This window comes from Haliotis rubra, unplaced genomic scaffold (assembly GCF_003918875.1).
Source record: "Haliotis rubra isolate DU_JTF1 unplaced genomic scaffold, ASM391887v1 Scf644, whole genome shotgun sequence".
Lineage (NCBI taxonomy): Eukaryota > Metazoa > Mollusca > Gastropoda > Lepetellida > Haliotidae > Haliotis > Haliotis rubra.
The window spans coordinates 11,474-35,816 of record NW_025767351.1 but is presented as its reverse complement, the minus strand read 5'-3'; the positions used below and the strand labels follow the sequence as shown (position 1 = coordinate 35,816).

Genomic DNA, 24,343 nt, shown 5'->3' with positions numbered 1-24,343 from the left:
CTGCACCGTGGCTATGCTGGAGACTGGAAGGGCCCAAAATGAATTGGCCAGACATTTTGGTGTCCATCGAAACACGATCACATCTCCCTGGCGGCGATTTTAACATAATGGGAACACAATAGATTTGTCTCTGACCGGCCCTCCACGGCCGACCCTGACCGGTCACGTGAGCTAACCAACCACATTCGGCTGACCCATCAAAGGAATCGATTCCAGACTGCCAGTTTATCTGCTCAGACCTTTCCCTACTTACGCCCAATCAGTTCCAGGACTGTGCGGAACCGACAGAGCGAGCACAACATCCGACCCCGAAGGCCTGCAATCCGTCCGATTTTGCTCCAACGTCACCGACAGGCGCGTCTTTCCTGGTGCAGACAGGAGGCAAGATTGGGATGGTGTTGTGTTCACTGACGAGTCGAGATTTCATGTGGACAGTTCAGATGGCAGAGCAAGGGTGTACATTTGCCTTAAATGAATTGCCTAAAGTTACTTTATTCCAGTAGTATACATATTGGAGACAACTGATTCAATTTCTCTTTTGCATTTTATCCTTAGAAAACATTTCTCTGACAGTTCTTGTAGGAGTGAATACCAGTACGGCGGCTGTGTATGTTAAGTTCTATACATTCGTTTTTTTATAAATGTTTGGATTGTGCTTCAGAAACATAGTTCCTGACAACATAGTTGCAGCTACAGTCCAACACTCCAGAACTGAGACGGTAGTTCGTGAAGTGGAGTTACAGAACGATGGCAACTCGAGTTCTGTTGGTGACTCAAGGAACGCCAACAGGACAAACCAACATGTTACAGCAAAGAAACCCGTGATGGTTGATGGTGCAAATATCATAGGTATTCCTACAAGGTGTTACTAACGTACCCAAAGTTGGTTCTTTTGAAATGCTTTTGTGCAATGTAACTGCAAACTGATCACTAAGCCCGGTGGCCACATGAATACGTGCAAACACCTCGTTGCGGGTAGAGCAACGTGCAGTACAACCTGGACAAAGTACTGTGACTATGTGTCTCAGTACACACAGGTGGGAAAGCCACATTAACTCGGTGCGCCTAGTGGCCGCAAGAGTTATATGATCCCCACGGAGTTGAAATTGATAATACGATGTGCCGTATGAGTTTGATACGGAAGCGTATTAGGGCCATGTCATTTTTTTTCATATCCCCATTAACTGGAAATTTCCAGATAGTATCTGGAAATTTCCTCTTACTAATTGGAAATTTCCAGTTACTAGGGATATGAAATTTGTTTTGACATGGCCCTTATAAGCTTCCGTAGTTTGACACCCAAAGATCGAGGGGAAATCAAAGCGCCTTTGAGCAGCTGAGCTGGATATTGGCGTTATATAAATGTTAGCATAATAAAAAACCTGCATTCCTTCTGGGCATAAATTGATGAGCATGCACTTTTGGACCAAACAAACTAGATTAAGCCGAATGGTTATGAAGTCGCAAAAGTAAACCCAATGCATTATCATTGAAACATGTTTTCATTTTGATATGTGCTTTCTAAAAACTATGCAGCCATCGAACAGTTCGCATTTTCTTTAATTTTCGTCACCTCGGTCAATATGACTGCATAATGTACACACACGTCTACCGGAAGTGGTTTATGAAATCTATTTCCTCAGTTGGTAGCCAAGGACACTAAGTTCTAAATGTTAATAGATTTAAGTAATGTTGTCTGGCCTGTTTTACTATATCATTCACAGTTACATGAAGTTTCAAAAATCTATACAATCTGTCTTGCAGTGATCTTTCTATATCTAAATGCCATTTCATAATACATTGGTTATGGTTAGGCAGTTCGAAAGACTAAGAGGTTTAGTCATCTGAAATCTCTCTTTTGGTTATGATCTTAAGGATGCACTGTCCAAACAATACTTACATGAGTGATAAAATATTGTCAAAATATTTATATTTAGGAACAACGTACTCAGGCCTGTGGGTTGAGATTTTTACATGAAGGTATAACCGATTATGTTGGCTTCTGCAAACACACCACAGTAGATTACAACAAGCGCTATATGGCTGAAATAATGGAGATGTTACGGTAAAGTGTAACTCACTCAGTATTTCTAATACGTTAAATACGCTTTGTTTTAAAACCACTGAGCACAAGATTAGCATTCCGTAACAATACCTCTTGTTGACAAAGGAAAAGGTGTTCCCAGGCAACTCAAAGCTGGTTTAACTGATTGGTTGATTATTTATTATATACTCTCAAAAAAAAAGAAACTTGACATGCTGTTTTGGAGTTTACTTACTGAGTGCATATAACTGATTCAAACATGACATTATTGCTCGTCACAAATTTCCAAAACAGGATTATCCAGAAAGTGTTTGGTAAAACCACAGAGGGCTATTAAAGCCACTTGGTCAGTGTAAAATGTCAGTATCTGGTGTGACCACCATGAGCATCGATAACAGCTTGGCAGCGGTGACCCAAAGAAGAAAGGAGATGTCGAATGCTGTCTTGAGGAATGTTTGTATACACTTGCTGAAGTGCTGTGTGCTGTTCTTGTAGTGTCTGAGGTGGCGGATTACGCTGGCGCAAGCGTCGATCAAGAGTATCCCATAGATGTTCAATGGGGGACAAATCCGGTGATCGAGAAGGCCAAGGTAACAACTGAACATTGTTTTGCTGGAGGGAGACCTGTCAAACACGTGCAACGTGAGGGCGAGCATTGTCATGCTCCAAAGATCACGTTGATGTAGGGAACGACGTGACGTCGAACTGGTCTTCTGGCAAAAGTCTGGCTTTCCATAGTCAATTGCGCACTGTCTGGTCGGAAAATCGGAGCAGTCTAGGGATTTGGATTGTTGTGCATGATGCGGCCGTGGTGTTTGAACGAAAATGTCTCAACCGTGATCATGGGCGGCGGTGGTAACTCCAGGTCGACCTGGGCTTGGTCTGTCATTAACACTCCCAGTATTTTTGTATCGGGTCCATAGGTTTGAGATGGTCTGTCTGGACACGCTGAAGTGCCTTGCCTTTACTGCTGCGATGTCCGTCCTTGTAAACGGCCGATGGCGTTGTGTCGTTGAGCTTCTGCCAGTCTTGCCGTCTATAGTGGCTTAAAGCAATGCATACCATTGAGTACAATTTCATTATGCTCGTGCATTTCATGTATGGTGCGTTTTAGCGATTCACTACAGACATGAGTTTAACGTTACGTTTTTGTTAAACGTTTTTTTTTTCAAACGTTTTGTCGTTGGCAACCATTCCCCCACATGCTGCGATTCAGCATGGATTGGTTTGTGTCAAATATTTTCCTAAAATTCAAATTTGTCCTTTGTCAAGTTTCTTTTTTGAAGAGTATATTTTGATTTGATAGTCATGTATCATTGTACCCACTTTTACTGGGATCCAAATAAAGTGTGATTAGGTATCAGTGAATGTCACATCATGTGTTGAACTGAACACTTGATATGAATATTGGATCTAAAAACGTGGGCACAATGTTGACATGTTTCTTATTAAGAATGGCGTGCTAGCCTGTCATTCCACAATTTTCTTGTGACAGGTGTCATTACCTACTGCATTGTTTTCGGCGTGACGCTCAGTCGGATAGATCGTCGTGGACCAGTGGTGGAATTCTTCACTGTCATCAACATCGTTACTTTCAAGATGATCAGACTAGTCATGTGGTAGGTACACGAGGGAGGGGGAGAGAGAGGAGGCGTAAAACCACACTCGCTCGTTTATAACAGGTCAGAGGGGATTCCTCTTTGTTGCACGACTGGTGTCCCACGACACCTCTTTGATTGCCTGTTACTGTGCCTTTAAATATACTCTCTCAAAAAAGAAATGCACGGGTGAATTTTAATTTTCAAACGAAGTTTAATCCAAGGCAAACTACAAAACTTTTGTCTTGACAGCAAAATATGCTGATGCAGGTTTAAACTCGTGCTCAATCGCCAAACCACATTACCTGATAAAAACATTAACCCTAAACACGTCATTTTCCGAAATGCATGGACCCTAGTGCGTGATGCACGTGCAAACTGGTGAACTTGTGAGGTTTATAAAGAAATGACACAATGATATTTCTAGTCGCATTTATGAGCTTTCACGGTGACTTTAGAAATGCCAAGATTTGGAGCAGAAGATCGATATATTGCAATTGGCCGTCTAGAGGATGGAGAGTCAGTCACATCCGTCGCACGACTTTGGGGTCGTTACCAACAACTTGGATCCACCCGGGACCGCCCGCGAAGTAGTAGGCCAAGGGCTTCAACTGGGGCACAGGATCGTCACATCCGGTGGTTCCATCTGTGGACTGTGGCAGCAAATGAAACCGGAAGATATGCCCAGGACTACAGAATGTTTCTGCACAGACTAGTAGAAATCGCCTACAGCAGAGTGGACTGCGTGCAAGAAGACCTTACGTTGGATGTATACTATGAGCAAGAACGTTCAAAGATGGGATTGGAGACACTGGCAAAGAGTTTCATGCTGCAGCGCCATGATGGTAGAACCAGAGTGTACCGACGCCCTTATCTGTGTCGCGCCGGTTGGCAGATTTGGAGAAGGAATTGTGATGATGTGGGCGGAAATTTCTTAGAACCAAAGAATTGACATTGTGCATGTACAATGGAATCTAACCGCCATTCGTTACAGAGATGAAATCCTGCAACGTCACCTCCTTCCAATTTTCGACCCACAGAGACAGATTTTCCAGCAGGATAACGCCATACCCCAAACAACACGCATCACAATGAATTTCTTCACCAACCAGAACATTTCAGTGCTTCCATGGCCCTCTAAATCCCCAGATTTAAACCCAATCGAACACCTATGAGATTATCGCGATCGACGGCTGCAATGACGTCATCCACGACCCCAGACGCTTCACCAACTACGACAAGCATTGCAGGATGAATGGTCTAAAATACCCAGGGCTCGATTCCGAACACTTATTCTGTCTATGCCCTGGAGATGCCAAGCTGTGCTCCAAGCAAACGGAGTGTCACTACCGTAAGTGACGTAAAAGCCGGCGTCCGGTGCAACGTTGACGTAGTGGTGACATAAACTTTCATTCATTTGGTGCAGCTACCCAATGACCCCAATCATGCAAACATTGATATCTATGTGATTTTTGTTTACTTTGTGGTTGTCATTAAAAAAAGAAAATGTGTTCCTACTGATTTACCTCCATGCGTTTCCTGTTTGAGAGAGTGTATCAACCTCTGATATGGGCCGTAAATTGAAACATTCCTGACACGTGAATACAACAGCAAGACAAGACACTGAGTCTGTCCATTAAACATCCATCCAGCAATATTGTATTTTTGTGTTGCAGGTATTCACCACTTGGCATACTGTTCCTCGTCATGTGCCAGATAATGTCCACAACTGACATGACGGAGACTGGACAAACACTGGCTATCTACATCACAACTGAAATGGCTGGATTGGCAATCCATTCATTGGTGGTCCTTCCTGGCTTGTATTTCATTCTGACCAGAAAGAACCCATATGCAATATACCTCAAGGCAACACAAGCTCTGCTGACAGCCTTTGCAACAAGTTCCAGGTATACATTTTTATTATTTAAGTAGTAACTGAGTCCGTTCTGCATTCATCACATTGACAAATGCCATTTTCAGGCCTACCATACAAACGGTGAACAAATCATCAAAACTAAACTCATATACACCAAAACAGAACGATCATATATGATCACAACATTAATGTGATCGCAAGGGCGTAATGCGGCAATGATTCCTCATCGTGTCCAAGCCTTGACACGAACTAATCACAACTGACCTAATCGAAACCAACTCTCAATGCAGTAATACTTTATAGCTGATAAGAATATGAAAGAATATTCGATCTCTGTCATCTTTGATAATTACGTTGCACTAATGTTGTGAATTTTTGTAATCCTTGTGTGAATAGTATATATTAGAAATATCCTGTGTGAAATAGAATGCACTGGATATGAGATTCCATGTTTAGCTTTATTTGAACTCTTCTTGCCTGCATTTAATAGACAAGGCACAATCACACGTTTGGCTCATGTTCTGGTAGCCATTTTGATTTAAGCTCGGGTACTGCCTAAATATTAACGTGATACACCCTGGTTTCTAGAAATATTAACTCAAATATTAACAACTGGATGTTTTGATATTGGCATCAGTAATTATGAGCTCAGCCTACTTTACATGACAGTTGGATCTGTTTCCAGTGCTGCCACGCTGCCGGTGACGATGCAGTGTGTGGAGCAGCGGATGAAGATGGACACACGGATTTCCCGTTTCATCCTCCCAGTGGGGCCACAGTCAACATGGACGGCGCTGCTGTGTTTGCTGCCATTGCTCCCGTGTTCATAGCTCAGTACAATGGAATCAGCCTGACATTCGGAGATGTAATAATCATAAGGTACGTTGGTAAACTGGTGGAATTTCTCGGCTACAAGTTTTGAGTTTTGAAGAGCATATGTCTGACTGACTGAGTTTGGTTTTACGCCGCTTTTAGCAATATTCCAGCAACATCACGGCGGGGGACACCAGAAATGGGCTTCACACATTGTACCCATGTGGGGATTCGAACCCGGGTCTTCGGCGTGACGAGCCAACGCTTTAACCACTAGGCTACCCCACCGCCCCGAAGAGCATATGTGCGTTGTATCTGCTACATGGAATCTATGAAGGAAATCAATAAACCTTCACCAAAACGTTTAATGGAAACAGGATGTAAGGAGGTCTGATGACCAATGGGCTAGCAGAAGACATCATCTTTCATCATGTATCTGCTAATATATACATGACGTTGTATTCACGTTTATTTATGTGCGGCGTAAAACATATAATCCTACTATCCCACACAATTTACATAGTTACACCACAAAATATCAAAACAATTGGAATTAATTGCATTGATTTGTGCAACGAGCCTCTTCACCTACTTGTCGTGTATTCTATATCTTTTTAAATTTCAAAATATTGTGAAAAATGCTTTTTTACATATATGGACAGACCGATTTGCTATAATTTAAATAGTGAAAACAAATGTTTTCATGACTGATGGTTTGTGTGTCGTATTGAAATATTTTCCAGTTTTACAGCTATCCTAAGCAGTATAGGATCTGCTGCTGTACCTGGTGCTGGTTTTGCGGTCTTGTTGCTTGTCCTAAAATCTATTGGTCTCCCGGATCAGGGCATCTCTTTCTTGGTCGCCGTTGACTGGTTGATGTGAGCTATACTTATTAGAATATATTCATACATGGCCAAATTCTACGGTGCCACAGCTGTTGTATTCTACATGTAGTCTATGAGCAGTCCTAGATCATAATGAGCGGCCATCCTTATGTTGACCAAAATATTACTCAACAAATACCTTTCTCATTGTGCTTAAAACAACCTACAATGTCAAGATGATGATTGAAATCACATTTGCTGGTGTTAACAAAGAGTTACTGCGTTGGTATCCTTCTGAAAATGGTTACCATATAATGGGTACCTTTCATGATAAAGCCAACGAAACAAAATGGTACGGATGCAAATATGCAGTAAAACCAGTATAACCGTTGTTATACCTTCATTGAAAACTATCACTAGTTTGTTATAACTAATAAGATATTAAAAGTTAGTGTTTCAGTTCCAACTATACTGGCCTTTTAACGTAATGTGTTACTGCTCGCATTCCAGGAACACTTGCAATGTTTGGGTACCAACGACAGAATTCAAGAATGACGAGAGTAATTTTAGCAACACAGTTGACGTGTCTCAATGACGAGGCTTTATCATTCTTTCTTTTCAGGGATCGTTTCCGCACAATGGTAAATGTTGCAAGTGATTGTCTGGTCGTAGGAGTTGTCTCCCATTACACGAAGCTCCCGCCACGTGACACATCGGAGACACAAAGTGAGCCCCTACGGCAGGAGCAGGAGATGCTGGAGAGTGACCTGGTGTGAAACACAAAGCATCTCCTTACACGTTTAAATTGCATTCATTCAGAACCGTGCACGACCCATTTATTACTCCTCAATATATTTTCTTTCAACGCACTTATATACAGATTTATTTACCTGTGGGTGGAGATTTGTTCTTATGTCTTTATTCTTTCTGATCATATCTGAATATTGAACTTTCTGACTTTCTGCGATTAGTATATGTGATTTGTCATCATACGTCAAAATTAATTTGACTTTGAGTTTGAATTAATATGTGTTAATTTTTTCTGCTCATTCGTTTTTCAAATATTCAATTGCAAAACTAAGGGCACGAGCAACGTACATGTAATACACAACAAAATACAGGTTTGTGTAGTCAGGAGCAATGCCTTTAGGTCGTACCCAGGCAAAGGGATGAACTAATGTAAACTACTAGTTTTGACCCGTGAACATCCAGGTTAGAATTGGTCTTCAGTAACCCATCCTTGTCGTAAGAGGCGACTAACGGGATCGGGTGGTTAGGCTCGCTGACTTGGAAGACACATGTCATCGTATCCCAGTTGCGTAGATCGATGATCATGCTGTTGATTACTGGATTGTCTGGTCCAGACGCGATTGTTTACACATAGATAGATGGAATATTGCTGCGTGTGGCGTTAAACAACAAACCAAACCCAAACTAGTTTTTGATCCCCAGACGTGATTATGTGTTGAAAAATGTGCAAAGATTAGCTTACCTAATGGATCAAATGTCAATGGTGATGAGCTAAGGCGAGGTGAAATGGTGCTTAACGTCGCATTCAAGATTCTTGCAGTTACAGGAAAGTGCATGTACGCGTGTATAGGGTTGCTGGTTCTAGTCTAGACTAATGCTGGTTTGTAGGGACGCTCACTGACAAACCATGCCACAGGCAAAACGACTCAGGCCCCGACCCACAAAGCGTTCGTAACATACGAATGTCGCAGTGCTACGAACGTTCCGTGGACCGGGCCCAGAAACGGTCATTACACTGATACCGATTCTTCCAGTTCTTTATTCTAATGGGACGGTGGGTAGTCCGTGGTTAAAGCAACAAGCTCGTCATCCGGGTTCGAAACGGTGAAGCCCATTGCACTGTCCCCGCCGTGATATTGCTGGAATATTGCTAAAACGAAGTAAAACCAAACTCAGTCAGTCAGTCTTTATTCTAATAATACCGATTCTTCCAGTTCTTTATTCTAATAATTCCGAGCATGAATCAGGGTAACAACAAGTTCCATCATGTGACATCTATTGGCATGACACGGATGAGAAATGCACTATCCCACACCAAGGTAGCGCTTCCTTATACGAAGGCCACTGTGTGCGACAGTGTTCGAGATATGAATAACAGTAATGGTGAGTTTCTGTCCTAGTTGGCTTGGACCCGTCTTCAGCAACCCATACTTGTCTTAAAAGGCGGGTGGTCAGGCTCGCTGACTTGGTTGACACATGTCATCGCATCCCAATTGCGTAGGTCGATACTCATGCTGTTAATTACTGGCATGTATCGTTAACGTCAACCAGGGTGGTTGGCTGGTTGGTTGTTTAAGTCAGCAATATTCCAGCTATATGGCAGCGGTCTCTAAATAATCGAGTCTGGACAAGACAACCCAGTGATCAACAGCATGAGCATCGATGACATGTGTCAACCAAGTCAGCGAGCCTGACCGCCGATCCCGTTAATCACCTTTTACAAGCATGAGTTGCTAAAGACCAATTCTTACCCGGATCTTCACGGGCCTATACTATGTCTTAAGCCAAGATTTAACGACACAGAAAATGCATGATGTTTTCTATATTTCTAAATTATAATTCAACGTCAGAGAAAGACATTAATGGAGTTATGTCCAAATACAGATCCACTTATTATGCAAAAACCTATATCTGGCTTCCACGCCTTTCCTTTGTCAACTCACTGGCTTCATCAGCTTTCTGCATATCCAGTTATGTTAATTATGTTGTTTTCTTTGTTACATTCAGTATATATGCATCAACTTTTCTGAATGTTCCATTCCTGCTTGACAACAGAATCTGTATCGAAACGTCGCACTCACGAAATAAAGAGGTTGTTATCCATACATTGTGTTCAGTATTAGAACACAACTGATGACGCTTCATGAGTGAACTGATCAGAGCAACTTGAAACTGACTTCATCTTGTCTGACCTTAAATTCAAAACACCAGTAATCTTAATTAGTGTGTCTGATGCTCTCAGTTGCTGATAAAAACTTTATTCAGCCCAAATGTACAAACCATTTTCTCTTGTAAGATGCATGCATTATTCCTAAAATAGAGCACCACCAGAACAATGACATATAGTTCTTAACGTATTTGAAATGAAATGGAAACACGAATGCGACTATTTATCCAATATGTGTAATTATTAACGTAGTATTTAAGTGAGTGAGTGAGTATAGTTTTACGCCGCACTCAGCAAGATTCCGAATATATGGCGGCGGTCTGTAAATAATCGAGGCTGGACCAGACAATCCAGTGATCAACAGCAGTATTTGACAAAATATTAAACACTGATAGGAAAGAATACATTCTTTGAAAAATACCCTGCCGTTTAGACTCAATTAGAACAGAAACACAAATGTGATATATTGTTGTGGGTTTTTTCACACAAGCAAAAGACTTGTATGTAATGATTAATAGAAATCGTACTAAAGAAAAGTCTCACTCCATGCTCAAATTAAATTATTCAACATTATACTGAAGCAAAATACTAGACGTATTTTCAATAACTTTTACACGGTATTGTTATAAGGTAAAAATGGATCTTCTAAACTTCCAAACCCATTATTGAGAATTGCGGTTATTTCGTGATGCCTGGCAATAAATCCGGAGATATAGAACATAATAGCTGGGAGTAGCAGAATGCAAAAGGCTTTTAAAGTGTTAGTTAACGCTGAGTCAGCAACGAGTAATTTACAGTATTTTTCTTTATCACGATATAAGACATGAGACCATGGAATGATGTAACTTTGAACGAATCAGAAATGTTGTATCGGGACATGTGACAAGGGCGGAGGAGGTTCGAACACCTTAAAAAGACTCCGTCAACACTAGCAAAGGGGTGCGGTTTTCGAAATCAGCAGAACGTTGACATCGCGATCGTTGCAGTTCCACATTTAGTAAAGAGCCTGTCCTGTCGTGTCCAGTCCGAGTCACCTTGTAATGAAGGGAGGGACTGAGTTAACTTTATGAGTACAGAACCCGATGTTTAGGTAATCATTGTATGAATGTGCGCCGGTGCATGAATTTGATGTAGACAAGTTAGAGTCCAGGTCGTCTCGTCTCCCCCTCACTGCTTGATTCAGCAACACTCGACGAACCAGGCGAGTGTAGAGCCCAAGCTTACACTCCCCGGACAACATGGCTGACTGACTGAGTTTGGTTTTACGCCGCTTTCAGCACTATTCCAGCAACATCACGGCGGGGGACACCATAAATGGGCTTCACACATTGTGCCCATGTGGGGATTCGAACCCGGGTCTTCGGCGTGACGAGCCAACGCTTTAATCATTAGTCTATCCCACCGCCCCTCCGGACAACATGGAACAGCAATACGAGTAGGTATAAAAAGTTACGAAACTACTGACGCCAAAACGAGTAGGTATAAAAAGTTACGTTACTAGTCTTATCAAACCACCATTTATCAGTATCAGCCAAAAGGTTTTCATCAATTTTACCAAAATCAAATAGTGATTAAACAATGTGTTCATGAAACGGTAAGCCTATTCATCGTTACATGTAGTACCTGTACAAAAAAAACCATGACTGAAAAGGAAAGCCAACTTCTAACCTGCCACTGACCCTAAAGGGAGTTTAAACGTGCACACTCATCAGAATTTTTTTTGTGACAGCATATATATGATATGTACATTACAAAACATGCCTACTGAAGTTCACGTTTTGTTGACTTAAAACAAAATTGGTCTTCACGAGAGGAGTTTGCGGCGTGTAAGGAGATGGTTGTTCATCACACCAGGTCATTCTCCAGCATCTCCTGCTCCTCCCGCAGAGGCTCGCCTTGAGTCTCTGATGTGTCACTTGGGGACAGTTTAGTGTAATGGGAGACAACTCCAACAACCAGGCAATCACTGGCCACATTTACCATTGTGCGGAAACGATCCCTGGAAAGATCAAATGTTTATGACACTAACAACAATTAGAAGCGCCAAAACCATTTTCACATCCATAAGAAATACCTGCTAAAATTAGAATCGATTGTACAATTCTGCCTATATCATGAGTATGTGTTTGTTTCAGCAGTATTACAGCTGTACAATGTTGTTCGTAAACTGGGAGTCTGGGCGATCCGGTGAGGGTCACCATGCGATACGACGACGGGACATGTGTTCATCAATCTCTATGAAACCATATGAAACAATGCCATCGAGACACCCATCGAGACACGTCGACTCAGAACACAAGTTCCAAGGCTCTCTACATACAATGTATTTACAATACAGCATATTTACCAGCCCACAAACACACAAGCGCGGTAATATTTTAATCAGAGAATATCACTCTTAACTTCGATCTTCGAAACACATACAAACTGTATCAGTTATGATTATCTTGAGACTTTAGCTTGTTTTAGGCAAAATGGGAGAGGTAGTTGTTGAATAGTTTTTTTTTGCTCCGAGGTCAACATAATGACAGCAAAATATCATGAACTTGAACAGCTACTTAGATAATGTAATAACTGAGATTCAAATATCTATAGTTTTCAATACAGGTCACTCTATGTGTCAGACAAAGCATTAGCATGTGATGATAAGGGTAACTTACATCAACCAATCAACGGTAACCAAGAAAGATATTCCTCGTTCCGGGAGACCAATAGCTTTCAGAACAAACAACAGCATAGCAAAACCAGAGCCAGGGACACCAGCAGATCCTACACTGCTGAGAACAGCTGTTAAACTGGAAAATATTAAATGTGACACCAAAGTCCTTTTCAAATCTTTAAGTGAGTGAGTTACAATTTAACGTCACATCGGCAATATCTCAGCCATATCGTGACGAGAACATTTGACATTGAAATGAAATATATGTATACTACAAAAAACCTGCCGACGAAGCGCAGTAAAACAACTAGAATATCACAGATATACATGTAAAACTAGTAATATAGTCTAAAACATTTTAACCACAGGGGACAACACAATATAAAAATTGGCTATAGATCACCAACAACTGAAAGTAGGTCACCATACTAGGGTCCATGGGGACTTACAGTACCTTTGCTACCTGCATGGACCCTAGTTGGATTTACACCATCCCTTCAGCTGCTGATTGTAGGACAATTTAGCTGAAATCTAAATGAACAAAAATACTACGTTTAAAAACTTGGTATGTGAAAAGTCTACTTTGAAAGTTTTGGGACTTACGTACCCTCTCAGGAGGACAATAATTTTACAGTACTTTAACCTCCTTTGAGGGTACAGCCACTAACAATCTAAGGCACTAATCGAAATTACCAATCTTTAAAATATATCTATTTATAAACCACATTAATCAGAATTCATCAAACAAATCAATTTCTTTTAAAAAAACAATAATTAAATGATAATTAACATTTGTAAAAAGATCCTTCATTGTTTTTACATTGAAATATTTATCCCTTATGATGGAAAATTCAACACAGTCAAGCAGGACATGCTTGACCGTGGTTCTGTCATCACAAGGGATACAAAACGGAGGATGCTCACCTTTCAATAGGTATTTGTGAGTATAACGCGTATGGCCAATGCGACATCGTCGCATAATGACCTCCTCAAATCTGGACTGACAACCCAAGTAGGTGTAACCAATATAAGGTTTTATTGCATGTAGTTTATTAATACCTACTTGGTTGTCCCACTTCTTCTGCATCAGATCACGGATGTAAGTTCTAATGCCAGCTTTATAATCAGAATATGGAATAAGAAGTGGTGTCACAGATTTGTTGAGTGCTGCCTTGGCAGCAAGAGCAGCCATTGTGTTCCCGGAAATGCCAACGTGGCTGGGTAACCAACAAAAGACGATGTCGCATTGGCCAGTAGCAAGATCATTATATAATTCGATTGTTTCAATTAAAAGTGGATGTTTGCAAGAGAGATTTTTAATAGCCTGAATGCAAGAAAGAGAGTCAGAAAATATTATATATTGTTTATGTTGGGGATGTCGTTGAATATATTTAAGAGCTGTTAAGTTAAAATACTGCCTTGTGGGACACCCTGATCCTGATTGTAATGATCAGACAGGGTAGAACCCACGCGAACTTGAAATTGCCTGTCCGTTAAAAACTGTGATATAAAAAAAGAGGCAAACGGCCTCTCAATCCCAAATCGTGTAAATCTCTTAAAATACCATGTTTCCATGTGGTGTCATATGCTTTTTCTAAATCGAAAAAGATCGACACTGCATGTTGTTTTTAATAATGGCATTTTTAACAAAGGATTCTAAACGCACTAAATGATTTCAAATCTTTAAAGGGCATCTAGAAGTGGAATGCATAAGAAAAACAAGATTAATGGATGTCAACTTGTGAATAACACGACGTTTCGGAGTGTATGCTTGCTCCTTCGGAATCTACTTACCATGTGCTTGTGGGACTCACTTATCTAAATACACACATTTCTCATCTTATTAATATGTTCATCACCTATGCTTATCACCACCTCATCAGCCCACTGGTCTCGTGTTTGTATTGCATAACTGGCCTTCCTTTAATATTAGAAAGGACTTGGAAAAGCAAGGTTAATGGATGTCAACTTCTTTATTGTGAATAACACGACGTTTCGACGTCTGAGTATGACGTTAAACGTCGTCTTATTCACAATATAGAAGTTGACATCCATAAATCTTGCTTTTCAAAGTCCCTTTATCCTGAAACTACACTGTTACATCACAGACAGTAAATGCATAAACGCATTGAACAACATATTACATCCCTTGGATATGTCATATCTATCAACATTAAAAGCAATAGGAAAATAAGATACGTTAGCTGATTTTGAGGCTTATAATTTCAGTACATAATACTAGTATGCTCTGCCTTGCTTTATCCTACTGCCTTGGAATTCCTGGTTATTATTTATGTAAAATGTAAGTGAAAAGTAGAAACACATGACCTGAATTCAGCTGGGTAATCAAAACCCATTCACATTTTTACACCCTTTATCTGTTAACCATTTTGATAACTGAATGGTTTACTGCTTTCCACTGCGGACATCAAGTAAACAAATATACAAGTACAACCAGAAATTATTGAGAATTTAAAGATTGTAATTTTTTTTATTCTTTTCACTCATTACTCACGTATTAAATGTAAATATTAGCAGGACATAACTCCAGATTCAAAGACAGGTGAACAGTTAGTATTTCGTCAAGTCACCATGGACAGCAATGCAGGCTTCAATGCGGCGGGGCATACTACTGATCAAAGAAGTTAGAAAGTCGAGGTCCATGCTGTCCCAATATCGGACCACCTCTTCTTTCTTTTCAGCAATATTTGTCAGAGTTTTCTTATTGACACTTTCCTTTATAACTCCCCAAACATTTTCTATTGGATTTAGGTCAGGGCTATAGCTTGGCCAATCTAATAATGTCATATTTGGGTCCGAAACCAGGCCTGTGAATGCTTTGAACGATGTTTTGGGTCGTTGTACTGCTGGAAAATCCCAAAATGTCCATAGAACACGTGAGCAGATGGAAGTAAATGTCCCTCGAGAATATCTGTGTACCGCTCACTGCTCATAATCCCTTCAAATACACAGAGGGGCGTTGCCCCTAACACAGATATGCCACCCCACACGTTAAATTTCGGACTATACTTTGGGCGCTGATACATAGGTTTTTCAGTTTGTTTGGACCAGAATTTCAGTGTATTAGGAAACAGCCACACAGAACTTTCATCTGAGAAAATCACATTGTCCCAGTTAAAATTTCTATGCTGTAAGTACCAGTTCAACCTTCGCTCCTTTTGTTCAGGTTTCATGATCGGTGATGGAATTCCTCGACTTTTCTGCCAAGCCATTGCATGCAGCTCAGATCTAATTGCCTCCTTACAGACAGCCACAGTTCCTCTATCAATTATATCCAGCCTTAAGTTTTCTAAACTCCGTTTCTTTTTAGAAACAAGAATACCAAACCGCCTCCTGTCACCCACAGTCAATTTTCTGGGCCTACCTGCGCCTCCCTGGTGCTCAATGCCATACCCATTTGCAATATTTTTCAAAACACGACAAACAGTGGACAAAGCAATGCCACTTTAGCTGATCTGATGTCCTTGTTATAATACTCTAAAATCAACTTCCTCTTCTCTAAATCATCCATTCTGAGGATCACTGAAAATGTCGTCTGCTAGCAAGTAAACAAAGGGGGATAACTCTTGACAAACTTATGAAAAAGGATTAACGGAGTTGTCTCTCTTGAATGAAACCAAGCACTTGAAATCCAATTAAACATATTCCTAAAATTCTCAATAATTTCCGGTCATACTTTATATACTCCATAACCAGCATTTATAAATCACTACTACATGTAGAAATCTATCTGTGTGTAAATGCCTGGGTATTTTAATCCAATACTTGAATATTAAATGTAGTAATTTGAGCTTGTATGCCAAATTGGTCAATACACAAGAACACAATATGAACAGCAACTATGAAGTGACTGTAAGTAACAAAGTATGAATTTTGTTGAAAATTAAATCCATGTATTGTTTGAATGTAACTTGTTTAACGAATTAAAAATGAAATATGTTAATCAATTTATTAACAAAATGTATAAAATGCTGAATATGTTTGTATCATTGTTAGCACAAATAGATATGTACAAAAGAATCTACACTGTTTTCTTAAAGACAACCCAAACGTTTACCGTGAAACATTCTGTTATGTACAATATGGGCATTTTACATCCACTTCTTTTTACTGTTACGAGCTTGTGACTTCAACCTATACTCGCAGTTTATGTGCGCACTAATGCGTTTTACCTTGTACTCTGCTGGTATTATGGGCCGGTGGCCTAATTCACTGAAAGAGGTTGTCTGTCTGTTTTGAGAAAGTACTAAATAAGGAGACTGGCTGTCAAGCACATTTTGGTACGCTGGATTGGTATTTACAGAGCTCAGTTGTGTGGAATCAGAGAAGCAAAAATCGTATTTGGTGCGCAGATGCAACATATAAAATTTATTGATATTCATACATTATATTTTCTATATCTACACCGTAATATATACTCCTCACAAAAAGTTAATAAGCAACGCAAATTTGTAGTCTGATTACATTTTAAGTTTATTTACATTGCAAATCATGGAATGATGCAATAGAAAGGTGAATCATATGTACACACGATTAACAAAATGAAATGAAATAGTATTGACCAGTAAAAGACTTACACATCATTAAAAGCATGTACCCGCAACATAGTCGTGCAAAATGTGCCGCGCCGATGGAGCAAAATGATTACATTAATTTCAAGACAGTTTTGGACAGTGAAGCAGTGTTCAGTAACGCGTATGACCACAATGAGCACAAATGCAAGCTTCTACATGTCTTTGCGTTGACCAAATAAGCCTTTAAAGCTGCTTTTGTGGAATGTTCTGCCATTCTCTCTCTCTGTAACGTCTGCTCAAGGTCATCCAAATTCTGGGGATGAACATGGAGACCGTAAACACGATTTCCAATAATGTCCCAAGCATGTTCAATGGGATTAAGATCACGTGACCTTGCAGGCCAGTCCATATGTGTTATGTTGTTGATCTAAACAACATCGTAAACATTTTCTCGGGCATTATCATCCATGGACAGGCATTATCATCCATAAAAATGAAATTAGGATCCGCTTGTTGTACCAGGGGAATGATTACAGGTAGGTTTACACCGATCAGGGTGCATGTGTGAAGAGTGGAGCACATTCATGCCAAACATTTTGAAATTGCATGTTGTTTCTGAGTGAGGTTGTGCTCGGGTGATGTTGTCAATGTTATCAGATAAATCAATTTGGCAGTCACTATAGGTTATGTATTCTTTGAATATTTACCTTTCAGTAACATGTCGGCAAAAATCGCTATCGAGATTGATAAAGATATTACACTGTAAATACTTGTTGCTTATTATTGTGTGAGGAGTATACATGTAAATATAAACCACAACCTTGTATTATCTAGGAACTAGTTCTCTAGGTTTATGTTTGTGAAGAACGTTCTGCGCCTGTAAGATTTTTTGGATTTACCGGCGAGTAAATGAGACTTATAGTGATACTGGGGAAGAGAACGGGAACTAGGTTGGCCCCCTCAAAATTTTCAATCTCCTACTATAGCATCCTCAACTGACTACATGCTCCAAATGAACCGAGCGCCGAATTATATTTGTTGTGGATCCCTCTGTTGTAGTAAGAGCCCAAACGGTCTAACGATCTTATAATTACTCATCTATACGAGTGTTTGCCTTACCAACTGTACCCCAGAACCTACCAAGATTACAAACATACCTTATAATTATTACATCTCCGAATGTCAGGCTGATCCCATTGTACTGAGCAATGAACATCGGAGCAATGGCAGCAAACACAGCACCGCCGTCCATGTTGACTGTGGCACCGACTGGGAGGATGAAACGGGAAATCCGTGTGTCCATCTTCATCCGCTGCTCCACACACTGCATCGTCACCGGCAGCGTGGCAGCACTGTGAATAGATCCATCTGACACGTTAAGTAGGCTGAGCTGCTAATTCCTGATTCACAATCGCAACATCGTATCAACTGATTGATCATGTTTGATTGAGCTGAGTAAAGCGAGGCTACAATATTTCGCCAACTCAGGACTTTACGCGAAGTCTTCAAATGCAAACTGGCTGCCAGGAGATGGAGTGACACAACAGCGAGGTGCACATGCCATGGTCAGTAAATATCCTCGACAAAGCTGCCGATGTACGTTTCCTATTTAATGCATTAAAGTTGTTTGTTTGTTTGATTGTGTGTTTGTTTGTTTGTTAAACGCCGCTCACACCAAAACTCCTGCAGTGAGCCTGACCACCAGATTGCCCCTTACGCCAAGCCTGGGTTGCTGAAGATCAATTCTAGCCCGGATCTGTACGGGTTAGTGCATGTAAACGAGCTTTTACAAAAGCGTAGAACATGAAGTCATAGACTGAGATTTTCAATACACGTTCTGTGCATGTATTCTGATTTCGTATTGAATTTCGTAAATTTCATTTTTGAAAAGGGTACGATAAATGATAAATAATAAGAATTCATTTGATCATTCAGATCGGAGCTTGAATCAGTTGAAATGAACCGTCGCAGTGTCAGTATTTCAGGTAATGTTAGATTTCGATTGTTATAATGACTAAGGATGAGCACGGACACTGTTTCTGCATATTGCACATATTCTTACAATATTCTAAACATATGTTGCCGCCTATTGTAACAGTCCTGTTTCATAAGAACAGCTGCACGTATACATTAATTAGTTCTCCACATTTGACGTGAACATTATCAATACAGTTTCATATGCAAATAAAAGATTAATGTGGTCGTACGGGCGTAATGCAGCCATAATTAAACAGGTCGGATTACCAAGTCTAATAAAGGTTTCAAAACAGTTAATCCAAACACAAAGTCACACAGCCTGCTGGCCAAATTAGTCTCATCTTTTCAAAGGTAACCGTATTGTATGTAATCGAATACGAGCGCCAATGTAGTGATACTTTTAGCCTACCCTAATAGCCAGAATATTCTCCCTCTGTCTTCATTATATATCATTTGATAATTATAATGATATGACATTCTTCATTATAGTTAGCATCGGTAAATTGTGTTCCATCCTGTAACCTAGAAGCAAATATGATGTATATAACGAACGCAGTCAGTGAGATAATTTGAACTGTGAACATATATACCTGGAGCTTGTTGCCAAGGCTGTTATTAGAGCTTGTATTGCCTTGAGGTGTATTGAATATGGGTTCTTTCTGGTCAGAACACAATACAAGCCAGGAAGGACCACCAATAAATGGATCGCCAATCCAGCCATTTCAGTTGCAATATACATAGCCAGTGTTTGTCCAGTCTCCGTCAGGTCAGTTGTGGATATTATTTGGCCAGTAATGAGAAACAGGATGCCAACTGGTGAATACCTGGAAAATGCAAGTATGATACAAACAGACAGTGAAGATTTATTCTAGTAATAAACATAATCAGTTATTTGAGTGAAACAAGTTACACATTGCCCATGACCCTGTGTTTGTCGGTTAACGAAGCACGCAAGAATAAACTCTCTCAGTCTCTCTCGCGTTTACCCACCACATGACAAGTGTGATCATTTTGAAGGTAACGAGGTTGATGATGGTGAAGAATTGTGCCACCACCCTCCACGACATCCAAGTTGGTTTAGAGTCACACCGAAAACAATGCAGTAGGTAATGACACCTGCCAAGAGAAATAGTTGGAATAACTGAACATCATTTATCGAAGTTCAATTGTTCAAACTTTCTGGATAAGCAATTGGTATGGATGGAGTATTTTCTGTGTTTTGGGGACTTTCGCCGCGATATTTATTTTAATGAACTGATCATACGAGAAGGATGCAAAACAACAATTCACTGACACTGATTCAGTTTAACCGATGTAACCATGGGATATATTACAAAAGTAACGTTTGATGAAAAAGTATGTCTAGCAACAATGATTCTATGTATTTACGTTCTTCTCTGATGTCTTCTGAAATGTTCCTGACATTGTTTTTAATTTTATTCGGGGGTGTTTAGTTTCTATTTACGATATCCAAATTAGTTGGGGTTTTGCGTTTTTGCTTGTTTTTGTTTTTTGAGGGTGTTTGTTGTTGTTTTGTTTTTTATTGGGCCGGGGGTGTTGTTTTGGGGAGCGAGAATAGGTGCTGTTATTCCTTGTGTATATGTTAGTCATTATCGCATGTTGTAGCATTGGTTGTAATTCGATGTTTTCTTCAAAGATGAAAAACTACAGTTTAAACAAAGGAGGTTCTGGCATGGTTTGCTAATCTTCTGTTTTGACATTGTGTGACCACACAAATTGCTGTCATGACAAGTTTATTTATGAATGGCATTCAAAATGTAGAAAGATCATCAAATTAAAAAAACTCTGGTATCTTTGAATGTTATCTATTACCATTGACCAAGAAACATTACTTGAACCTTTTAAAATGATCGACCAGCAACTGATGGACGAAGATTGCATGAAACGCCTACCGATTAACAGTACATTATATAACCGTAACTGCCTTGGTAATGAAAACCATTATGTTTTTCGATGTCAACGAGATTGGGAACTCATACATACCTGGTGCGTTTTAGAAACCACATTTGAAAATGATCTTCTGATTACAATAAGTATGAGTTTGGTTTTCCTGGTCCAAAAGTGCATGTTGGTTTATGTAGAGGAGGAACTCGGTTATATACCCAACGTACTGAACGATCCATCTGCACAAACACATTTCAGAAGGTCCTACCCAACTATCTAGAAACGTCAGCAACAAGTTGTAAGAATACCTATGACATTTGCACCATCAACCATCACCGTTTTCTTTGCTGTAAAATGTCGGCTTAGGTTGGTGGATTTCCTATAATCACCACCAGAACTGGAATTGACATCGTCCCGGAACTCTACTTCATGAACTACCGTCTCAGTTCTAGAGTGTTGGACTGTAGCAGCAACTAAATTGTCAGGAACTATGTTTCTGCCGAACAAAATGAAAAGTGACCTATCATGTATGAAAGGAATTTTACATAATAATCGGATATGTTTGCTTTATGCTGTATCCAGCGGAGAACTGATGAAATCCCCTCAAAACATGAATTGGACGTATTCTAGTCATCATTTTGATAAAAAGGTGATTTTCTGGTCATAAGTATGTGTCTGGATATGTGTTGCAAATACAAACTGCTACATATAGCAATATTAAACAAAGTCATAGTCCCTGGTATTATAAGCAACACGGAATACTTTGTAATTTACTTAGTATGCTGTTCCTACCAAACTATTGTCTAAATGAAGGACGATATACAAGCACAATTTGAATCACTTGTCTCCAATATGTATTTAAATGACAAATTGTTAAACTTTTTCATATACTGAAATAGAAATTATGTGTATGTATTCTCTGATATAATGCTAATATGTAATAACACAGATGTTTGCACATATTTGCCCTTTTAAATCTATTACATGATGCGAAATGAGTCTGCCTTTGCAGATGCCCTACATTAACGCATCTTGGGAGACGCATTAAAATTGTCTTCGGGAAATCACACTTGGCTGAAACAGCTGATGGTACTGCACAGTCTGACATGGCTGATGCATATCATCATACCCTACGTGCGTAAACAGATGCTCATGATGTCAGTCAATGGATTGTCTGGTCCAGACTAAATTATTTACAGACCGACGCTATATACCAGGAATATAGTTGAGTGCTGCATTAAACAACAAAACAACCCTACCTCATTAAATCCAAAATGATATCGATTGCTGACGCCATGGCATCATTGTGTTGAATGTCGGTTGTTGATGAGTCTGAGTATGATCCAGGTTTGATGCTCAGGACTAATGCCAAACCAACGAGCGTGTTGCAGCAACAGAGGTACTTTGCATAGTAAACCATAGAAAGTACACCCATCCGTCCGGCAGATGAACCCTTCATATTCCCCAGACCTTCAAGAAACATATATATGGTTTGGTTCTTCCCTTAAGATACATCAAATAATAGAGTGCAATTATCCACGTTGATTTTTCAGAAATCCCACGTCATGTACTACATGGATATGACACTAGAGAGATCGAGTTGGTCGGGATGTACATGGCGAGGTTTAATCCATGCGCCGAAAAGAATATTTCTGAGATAAATGCTCACAAAATGAAAAATTAAATAGTAGTCTATCAAAATCCTTCATAATATTGGCATACGTTACATTTTTCAGTTTTGGCTTTTTAAGAATAACATGAATTGCGTACTCAACATGGGTTGTCCATTTATCCAGTTGATATCTATCAATGTAGCACGTTGCAAGGACGGGTTAAATCCGACTTACAGATAGAGAACATTAAGGGCAAACAATATTGGTAGTTCACTTTGTTGTGTTGGTATCTACTCCTACTACAAAATAGCAACTATAATGTTAACTAGATGTACCTTATTACAAATGTGAAAAATTGGCATGTCATTATTTGCAATATAATAGGAATAAGTAGACATTGTCGACAAGTGTTCCTGGTGGATACTACAACGTCAACCAACGAATATGGTAAACTTACCTGTAATAATACTGGCGGCTATCAGAGGCAGCATCAGCATCTTGAGCATACGAAGGAAAAGCTCTCCAGGAAACCGCACCAACTGAATAGCGTCAGGGTTGGCTTAAGAGACCGGCACATAATACCAGCCACAATTCCCAGTACAACGGCGATAATGGTAGAAATGAGGAGGGCCTTGTGTCGAAGAAACTGAAGGACCTTCATCTGCCATTAGATATGACATTGTCTGTATTTATGCTCATGAACAGATATTTATGGTTTAAAGATGCATTTGACTGACCGTGAAACAAATTATTCGGTATGTTGAATGGTATATAAGTAAGTACATGAAAAAGGTCTGCAACTGTAACATAACATATGTCAGTGCCTGTCTGGAACCGGTAGAGAAATGGTGAATGATACGGTTTGTTCTATTCTATCCGAAGTTGATAATACCAGAACCAGTAAAATGACATCATATTCATAAGGACTCCATTAGCAACATGATATCAGGAATGGGTGCAGGAAAGCCATCATTCTCTAATGGCCTCCATAACTAGACTACCCCTCTCTGGTGATATGCGGGTGTCTGCATACTTCCCTGAATCATTGGATTGTTGAATGTAAATCTCCTCATCTATCAGTGAGATTACATGAAATATGATATATTTAACAGACTATATTTTAAATTCTTATGTATTAGTTTGAAGGGAAAATACAATGTCATTTTATTGTTTTAAGTTACAGTAACCAATTTCATTAGAAGTTTTTTAACTCTTGTGTTGACTGTAATTGTTAAAGACTGTCATACTTTGAGAGAGACATAATTTGCCGATCCATTGTTGCAAGTGATATTGTAAATAACTGATATTCTGTCAGAAAGGGGGGGGAGGGGGTCGATTCCCCACATTTCTGGTATCAACCGCCGTGATATTGCTGGAAATATTGATAAAAGTGGCGTAAAACTAAATTCACTCACTCACTCACTCTCTGTCAGGAAGCTTTGGTAGAAAAATGTGACATTGCATGTATGGTATTATGCAGTTATCTAGATAATATCAATAGGCGCGCGAAATCTCATCTGTGCTGGGGATGGTATACACACAGTGCATAATACAAAACAAGTATGTGTTGGTCAGGTGA

General features: G+C 39.8%; 2 protein-coding genes across 2 annotated transcripts; one reads left to right on the top strand and one right to left on the bottom strand.

Annotated features, from left to right (window-relative positions):
• Window positions 1-6,305: 6,305 nt before the first annotated feature.
• LOC124256933 (excitatory amino acid transporter-like) lies at window positions 6,306-8,323 on the top strand. Its single transcript, XM_046690900.1, has 3 exons — window positions 6,306-6,400; window positions 7,078-7,212; window positions 7,781-8,323. Exons 1-3 carry the CDS (start codon window positions 6,306-6,308, stop codon window positions 7,932-7,934), a joined length of 384 nt encoding a protein of 127 aa, XP_046546856.1. The 3' UTR covers window positions 7,935-8,323.
• A 3,250-nt stretch (window positions 8,324-11,573) lies between these two features.
• LOC124256944 (excitatory amino acid transporter-like) lies at window positions 11,574-20,289 on the bottom strand. Its single transcript, XM_046690906.1, has 5 exons — window positions 20,237-20,289; window positions 19,837-20,070; window positions 18,427-18,621; window positions 12,736-12,870; window positions 11,574-12,074 (listed from the first exon to the last, which is right to left on the bottom strand). The coding sequence occupies exons 1-5, from the start codon at window positions 20,254-20,256 to the stop codon at window positions 11,921-11,923; spliced, it is 738 nt and encodes a 245-aa protein (XP_046546862.1). The 5' UTR covers window positions 20,257-20,289; the 3' UTR covers window positions 11,574-11,920.
• Between the last annotated feature and the right edge of the window lie 4,054 nt (window positions 20,290-24,343).